Source organism: Rhipicephalus sanguineus, unplaced genomic scaffold (assembly GCF_013339695.2).
Source record: "Rhipicephalus sanguineus isolate Rsan-2018 unplaced genomic scaffold, BIME_Rsan_1.4 Seq376, whole genome shotgun sequence".
NCBI classification, from domain to species: Eukaryota; Metazoa; Arthropoda; class Arachnida; order Ixodida; family Ixodidae; genus Rhipicephalus; species Rhipicephalus sanguineus.
The window spans coordinates 51493-60001 of record NW_023615127.1 but is presented as its reverse complement, the minus strand read 5'-3'; the positions used below and the strand labels follow the sequence as shown (position 1 = coordinate 60001).

Here is an 8509-nt window from a genome sequence, read left to right as displayed (position 1 = left end):
GTATACTACCGAGTTAAGACTCTCATTGTACAAGGATCAGCAAAATCGAAACAGCAAATTTGTCACAGGGTTTCGAAATTTAGCACGACTGATTTTCAAGTTGGCCGGTGCAAAAAATGACAGTAGAAAACAAATGGCCTGACTGTGACAGTAGTGGGAAGCTACAAAGGAAACTCATACGAGTTTCTTGGAAAGAAATACATGCAGCTGAAGTAAATTTTCGTCTTCTGCAGGAATCAAGCACAACATCAACACCTTTCCAGGGTGGTTGCTTATCGTATGAGCTGACCAGCAGACATGCAAGGCGAAATCTGCAAAGCCTTGTTAAAAAACTCTTTTTCGTTCCCTTTGTAGCTTTGTGCTACTGTCAGGTGAATCTTTTCCTCTCATAAAACTAGTCCACCTTGCAGATATCTGAAAACCTACTTGGAAGGCGTCCACGCTGGCCACCTCAATTTCCTGGTAAAGCTTGGCATGCAGGGCCCCCTGGAACTGCATATGCTGCACCAAATAGGCCCGCTGGCCCTCGTAAGGCGTGATGACGCCAACCTGCTGCGGCTTGACGCCACTGCGCAGGAAGCGTGTGCAGATCTTCTCCACGAGTGCGGCCTCGGTGCGGTTCAGGTAGGAGGTGCCACTGCCCGCCATCTCCTCCTGGCCCTGACAGGCATAGAAGAGCATCGGCCTCTCTGGCTGTGGCCAGGGGAAGTCCAAACCGCGCATGCGGCGCTCGTCGGCAAACACGCCGTTCTGCAGGGAGCCTTCGTAGAAGAAGTTGGATGGGAACTGGGCCAGCTGAGGGTGCATGCGGTACTGCACTTCCAGGCGCAAGGGCCGGATACCCAGCACCACAAGCCGCTCAAACAGCGACTGCGACAGCCCCGCCCGTGCTGCCTTCTTGCACATCACCACGGGGCCTAGCTGGCAGTGGTCACCCACCAGGATCAGCTGCATTCAGTAACCATCAGTCAGCCATAAACCAGGATAGTATATGTGTATCGTTTGGGAATCTTACACTAAAATGCTAACAAAACTAAAATTCTAAGGAACTAAGCGAAGGTTACAGTATCAAACAGTAGGAAAAGTAATGCATGCTACGATTCTGGCAATAAGAAAAGTTCAAGCCAGTTCCGCACTTGTGAAATATGAGTAAACAGTGAAGCTGGAAAGCTAGTGCCACCACCTGGCGAACACAGATTGAGTTCTTTCTTGCTCATCTACTTCTTTCTTTGTCGCTTTCTACATTGCCCTCTCTCCCCCCCTTTTCCTCCTAACCCTCACTTCTCTTTCACATCCCTTGCTATGCTCTACTGTGCATGATTAAGCTTTGCTTTACGCTCTCACCTCCTCCTTTCCTTCCTCCTCACCCACACTACCCTTTCTCACCCCCTTGCTATACTGTACTATGCATGGATATGCTATGCTAGGAGCTGCTTGGAGCATACCCGCAGAATTTTCTAAGACACCAGACTTACTCCGAGCTTAAACAGCTCTGCTGTTAAAAGATTAAACTAGTAAGCCTTACCTTCACAGAATAAGTATTTATTTAGGCCCAATGGGCCTCATAATTCTTGCATGGCTTTCTTACTGTTGTCTAGCAACCCTCATGTCTTCCGTTGTGCACTTGATACACTGCATTTTTTTTGTGACTCCGCAACAATCACACTCGGAGTGGCGGCCCTCACCTAAACTAATAACTTTGAAAAGTCAACGTGGCCACAAGCAATATCCAGAACGCCAAAAACATGCGATGCAACTTGGTGCTGCCAGTTTAGCGCGTAAAATAACTAGGGCTGTGCAGATATTCGAGCCTTGAATTCGTAGTATTCATACTTACGAGTAATTCGACATGACGAATCTCTAGAATGCAGTCAATGTAACGACTTGGTTAGAGTGGCTAAAAGTCACACGTTCCTCTTAAAGATGATTGTCGTTGTACAAGAGTCGTCGTACAATGCGGGGCCAGCGTAAAATTGGGTCATATAATTGAGGTGTTAATTAAATTATTCCTACAGGGGTGTTGCTGGGACCAAGCTGATTCGCCATAAAATGAAGGTCATGGCAACAGTGGATGAAGTATAATTGGGATTCCACTGCACCAGAACCCCCCGAACAAACCACCGGCGTTCGCTGTCAGGAGCGCTGCTGCTGATCGGAATAGTCGCTTGGTATTCTGTGCTTTGGCATTTCGACATTCAATATTTCTGCCCACTATTCGGCACTATTCGATTTGAGAAGAAATTTTATATTCGCAAACCCCTAAAAACTAATCTTTGGAATGAGATACTACAACTAAAGACGGAAGCAGCTTGTCATCATCTTACACTACATGATAACTATTTTTGGACAGGTGGTGCCGGAATGATAAAGATGAGGCCGCTGTCCACTTTATTCTGCACCTCTTCTGGCTTCCACCTTTCCCAATAAGCAACTTTTTGTGATAGTATGCTAGCAATTTCCTTAATGATAATGCACTTCATCATGGGCACATTCTCACCTGTTTGGCCCCAAGCACAACAGGCACCATGCATTCTGGCTCGGTGGCCTGCATGCTCTCGTCAATGAGGATGGAGTGGAACTTGAAGCGCGCAAGCCGAGGGTCTCCTGCCCCAACACACGTACAGCAGATGACATCTGCGGCCTGCAAAACAACCATTTTCAGGCTTAATGACTTGTATGCCCGGCATCTTTTCAGTGTGCTACAAATACAATTTCTGTCTAATTCAGATGCTATTTAACAGAAATCTTGAACAAACGTTTACCTGTACTCATTGACAACATCAATCATAGTTAGTGTGCTAGTCAAAACTACCAGAAGTGAACAGGCCTAAAATCGCAACACAGTAGAACCTCGCTGATACGTTCAATATTAGCACGATTCCCCGGCTCCTCTGTGTCTTCTCCGAATTGCTCAATCACCACTCTACCACACAGAGACCCAGAGGCCAGGCAGCGACGCTGGCCATCAAAATCTTCAAACGGCTTTAAAAAAAAAAGTCTTCTGTAGCACTTGGCACGATTTCACTGAGCATTGCAAGTCCTTCATCCGCAGCATGGTACACAGTCCACACACTTTTGTTCAGACCCCATGGCTACAACAACAGCCGGGGGAACTAACAATGTGGCCCAAACAATGGAGACTGTCGCCCCTCCAGTACGCCACAGTTCTGTACAAGACCTACGCTTGATTTTGAAAGCTGCCATGTTGGATTCTCTGCTGGCTTGGTCACGTTTTGCTTCCTGCAGCCTATTGTACAGCCTCCAAGATTATGAATGTGTACAATTTTCGAGTTTCAGAGGCCGTGCCCGCTCTTCCTTCGCTGACAAAATGCTTTAGGGGACGCTACTTTTTCTTTTTCAGTGTCTTATCGTCATTACTACGCAGGTTTTTTTTTTTTTGTGATCGTTTTCTTAGTGTTCATTCCGCACGTGGACATGTTGGTGGTGTGTCAAGTGTGTTTTTAAGCTGTCGTGCGCGTCCGATTTTCTCTGCCGTTGCGGTTGCTTAATGGTTACGGTGATCGGCTGCTGACCTGAAGCACGCAGGTTCGATTGCGGTTGTGTTCCGATGGAGAAGAAATGTTGGAGGCCCGCGTACTGTGCGTGCAGGTTTAATTTCCACTACCGCATTATTAAATCCCACAAAACTACCAAACGAGACATTGGGTGCACCCTTTTGTGGCTGGCTTTGAATTTTGCGTGCTTGATGCCATGGGGCCACCTCCCGTGCCGCCCACAACAATCGCCGACGCACTGACGTCACTGTAGCCCAAATACAACCAAATCTGCTCATCCTCAAATAAACTTTGTTTTCATGGCCCAACAACTTTTTCGGACTGTTCGATTTTCGGACTATTTTGCAGTCCGTAAGGTCCGGAAAATCGGTCGGTGACTGTATTGAGTATATTAGTATAGCAGAGGACAAATCAGAGCTCTTTGCATTTCACTGATGCGCCATAACACACTAAGGTAATGTTCCCAACAAAAGATTTCTTCTATAGCTTCATCATGACTTGCATATTTATAAAACAAGACGAACGAATTGCCAGTATGAGTATTTACTCTTCCTAAATAGTTATAACACAATATGATCTATAAAAAATTAGGAATTATCAGCTTAGTGTGTCCGTTTGAAATGGGGCCATACTGGACCATCAGCCATAGAGTTCATCTTAAGCAAAAGCCATAAGCGCACTTATGAAGTTCTTCAGGCTACAATGTAGCAAAAACACAGGCTTCCACTTGCCCTAGTGCACCCACCTCTAGGAGCTCACGCTCACAGGCCTTCTTGAGCATGCGGTACCGTTTCTCGTCGGCTGACGACAGCTCGCCCGTCTCGTCCTTGAGCTGCTGCAACTTGTGCAGCTCAGAGTGGCCGTCCATGCTGCGGATCTGGTTGTGCAGCGCCAGGAAGGAGACGGGCGAGTTCAGGGCCTCTCTACTCTTGGCACACAAGCGCACCACCCGCAGGCCTGTCTGGTGCACTTTCTCCGTCAGCTGGTCCACGGCGATGTTGCTGGGTGCACATACCAGGACAGGCCCAGTGCTCTGTTTGGCCAGGTGGTACACAACAGTGGCCGACGTTACAGTCTTGCCCGTACCGGGCGGGCCCTGGATGAGCGACAGCGGCCGCTGCAGTGCGTGCTTCACTGCATAAACCTGAGAGCGGTTCAGCTCGGGCAACTGGGGTGCCGAGAAGTGCTTGGGCAGTGGGCATCGCATCACCACCTCTTCCACCTCGTGGCCTAGCAGTCGGTGGTAGATGTACGCCGACACCGAGCACTCATCAACAGCAAACTTGCGGAGTGCAGCCTGCATCCTGCAATGGTGGCAACCAAGCACAGATCACAACCCAGACAAGACAAACAGTTTAGCAGCATGGTTTTCTGAGCCAGGTAATAGATGATGACAAAGTGAGGGGTTCCAGCAGGTTACGACGCGAGCACAGGAGGAGAGACGTACAGGACAAAGGCTGGGAGTTGTTTGCCTTGACAAAGTGAGGGGTTCCAGCCTTTGTCCAGTGCGCCTCTCCTATTGTGCTCGTGTCGTAATGTGCTGGAACCCCTCACTCTGTCATGACAAACAGTTCCCTTTTTTTTTCTCACAGAGAAAGAATCCTTCTTGCAAGCAATGCACCCTTTTGCACCACTTCACAATAGTGTGTGGTGCAAATGAGGCCGTTTTATAAAAGCTACACTTGTAAACAACAATAGTGCACACACAAAAGTGTTTTTGCACGGTCTGCTTCTTGCATTAATAGCATCAGTCAACTGACTGCAACACAGTACCATGCATTTTCTTGCCCAGAACATCTCCACACTTGTGCAGCTACAGGGCTTCTTCTATTAGAACAAGCATGAAACTACGCTAACCTAATGTTGACAAGTATGACTCCAATTTAAACTAAGGATCATGCAAAGATAGAAGCTATCCTTATATGTTCACAGCCTAATTATGAGGCCCAACAGACACACATACCTGTCAAAGGATGTGGACTTCCACACAAAGTCAACAACAAAGTTAGAGGTGCACTCTGATGGGACGCCCAAGTTGGTCTTCATCTCAATACCTACTTCCTCACTGTAGTCTTTGTAAAGCAGTCAAGGATAAGCATACAGACAGAAAAAGCAAGAACATGAGCATGTCATAAACGTAAAAACAATGAATTATTGTAAGTGCGTAGTAATACTGTGTGTTACCAGCAGGCACATATGTTTTACTGTAGTGCATAGAATTCTGGGAGGGGGGTTTATCACTTTCACTTTACTGGCCCTTGTTGTCACGTGTTATCTATGGTCAGCCAACTTTCAATTATAAACAGCAGACTTTTCGGTTTGTAATCAAGTAAATTACGATGGTAGGATTGACAGGCGGGCGAGTTGGAACTTATCCATCTTTGCGCAGCGCACGAACTTGACAAGGACACAAGAGAAGAGGACGGGACAAGCGCTGATCTTTAACTGAAAGATTTTATTTGAAAAAACAAATATATATATATATATATATATATATATACAGAAACACACGTGCCACGCAAGATTACACTCGATCAATGAAAAGGATTTTTTGTTCCGATAATGAGACTCATGGATGACTTATACAAACACTATCGCACTTAGCCATGTGGTACGCCTCTGAAATCTCACGTGTGCGTTGATTATGATGGCGAGTGATGATGGATGTTTGCTCAAACGAAGGCATGCACCCGCAATCCCGGCAGTGGCTGGCGAGGTGAGACGAAACGCCCCCCTTCAAAGAATTCGCATGCTCGCGCAGCCGAACATTAATACATCTGGCAGTCTGTCCGATGTAGACAGACTTATGAGGTTATGAGGTATACACAGGCATATGAGGTTGATGTTGTTTTTTCAGGTGGCATCAAATTGGGCAGCCTGTGTGGCAAGATTGAAAGACGCGCAAATGGGGTTGCAAGGGCAGGTGCAGGGGCGGCGCCAGTGGGGGGTTTGGGGGGGCTTCAGCCCCCCCAAAATTTCCGCCTGCCCCCCCTTTGCCCCCCCAAGAGCAAGCATAGTCAAAATACAATGCATATGTTCCCAGCCTCTCTGCCCCCTCTGAAGGAACCCACTTGTCGTGGGTGCCCCCCCAGTAAAAAAATCCTGGCGCCGCCCCTGGGCAGGTGATGATGCCTGCTCAATCAGACATGTTAAGAAGTACACCGCGTGTTCAGAGGGGGTGGTATATAAAATTCCTTGTACCTGCGGGTCTGTCTACATTGGACAGACTGCCAGATGTATTAATGTTCGGCTGCGCGAGCATGCGAATTCTTTGAAGGGGGGCGTTTCGTCTCACCTCGCCAGCCACTGCCGGGATTGCGGGTGCATGCCTTCGTTTGAGCAAACGTCCATCATCACTCGCCATCATAATCAACGCACACGTGAGATTTCAGAGGCGTACCACATGGCTAAGTGCGATAGTGTTTGTATAAGTCAGCCATCAGTCTCATTATCGGAACAAGAAATCCGTTTCATTGATCGAGTGTAATCTTGCGTGGCACGTTTGTTTCTGTATATATATATATATATATATATATATATATATATATATATATATATATATATATTTGTTTTTTTCAAATAAAATCTTTCAGTTGAAGATCAGCGCTTGTCCCGTCCTCTTCTCTTGTGTCCTTGTCAAGTTCGTGCGCTGCGCAAAGATGGATAAATTACGATGTTTTGCATACCATGACCTTAGTAGCTATTGCGGGGGATTTGCAGTGGAACTTCGAATATACGGCCCCGGTCATGCGACGACCCGCATTTTACGACGCATTGGCTTGGTCCCTACAAAACCCCTATAGAAATAATGTATTAAAAACCTCGACTGTACGACGCAATTTCATGCCGGCCTCGCCTCTTATGACGCCTCCCTGGGACTGTCCGAGAAAAAAAAACCACAAGACGACACAGACTGGCACGCGAACACACTGCAACCGGATGGAAAAAGCCGGGAAACCGAGGAACCGAGTTCCTCCGCACTGCCACCATAGGGCCTCTCCAATTTTTCGAGTCGCGGGCTGCCATAGCTAGCCAGAACCAGCCGGAACGCATTTGTTTTTGTCACAGTGCACTGCTCGCTGAGCTGCGCAATTCCGGCGTGATCGTTTTTCTTTTGGCTGGGTGGTTCTGGAGTGACCGTTGCAAGCAGGTAGCATGGCAGGTAATTTTGAGCTCACTTTCTAGTACACGATAACTTTCACTAGATTTCGCGTCATAGCACCGGATGTGTTGAACAGCGATTGTTAAACCCGTCCACATTAACAGTGCGACAGCTGCGGGAACCGGAACTAGTTGCTGTCTAGCTACCAGAGGGCTGAGGCACTGTTGTAAGCGGTTTTTGCCGGATGCAACTGGTACGTGCGGCTTCTGTTTCACGCATCAAGTGCATGAGACAGAAGTGCCGAAAGTTTATGGTGCAGCTTCTTTATGGCAGTTTATGCTGCAGCTTCTAGCTGAACATTCAAGGTTTTCTCTTACTAACAGACGCAAATAAAGCCTGCCTACAAAACGGGCAAACTAGCCGAACCTTGCGCAACAATAATCTCCTGCTGACCGATGAAAAAAAAAAAAAAACTGTACGGTCTGGCCTTGATGTATCACATGCTAACCATTTCTTAAAGTCACTTCCTCTGCGGTATGCCATGCGAAAAAGCGTCCTAAGAATTAGAAGGGGCTAGCAACTGTCGTGGGATGCAACACATTTCGTCCCTTAATTACACACCCGTGCATGCCTTGTATGATAACAAAAACCAGTATTATCACTGATGTATAAAAATTTTACTGGCAATCATGCAGAGCTGTTTATGATGTTGCTGCTGCGCTCTGAGAAACAATAAACATCGCAGTGTTAGTTGGTGTGTTGCCCTGAGTCATATTTATGAGAACTTCTGATAATTCAAATAAAATCCTGAGGTCCCCTCAAGTTTGAATTATCGTGAGTCTACTGTATGGTGAAATGAATACACGGCGTACCAATGCCCATTAAGTTATGA

The 8509-nt window shown here is 47.0% G+C and overlaps 1 protein-coding gene across 1 annotated transcript in view; it reads right to left on the bottom strand.

Moving 5' to 3' along the window:
* Positions 1 to 426: 426 nt before the first annotated feature.
* LOC119377166 (regulator of nonsense transcripts 1) overlaps positions 427 to 8509 on the bottom strand; it is a gene marked incomplete at its 3' end in the record, with an annotated part of 28233 nt that continues 20150 nt past the window's right edge. The window contains 4 exon segments of the mRNA XM_037646750.1: positions 427 to 948; positions 2498 to 2641; positions 4261 to 4819; positions 5479 to 5587. Of these exon segments, the coding sequence (XP_037502678.1) occupies positions 427 to 948; positions 2498 to 2641; positions 4261 to 4819; positions 5479 to 5587 (1334 nt within the window).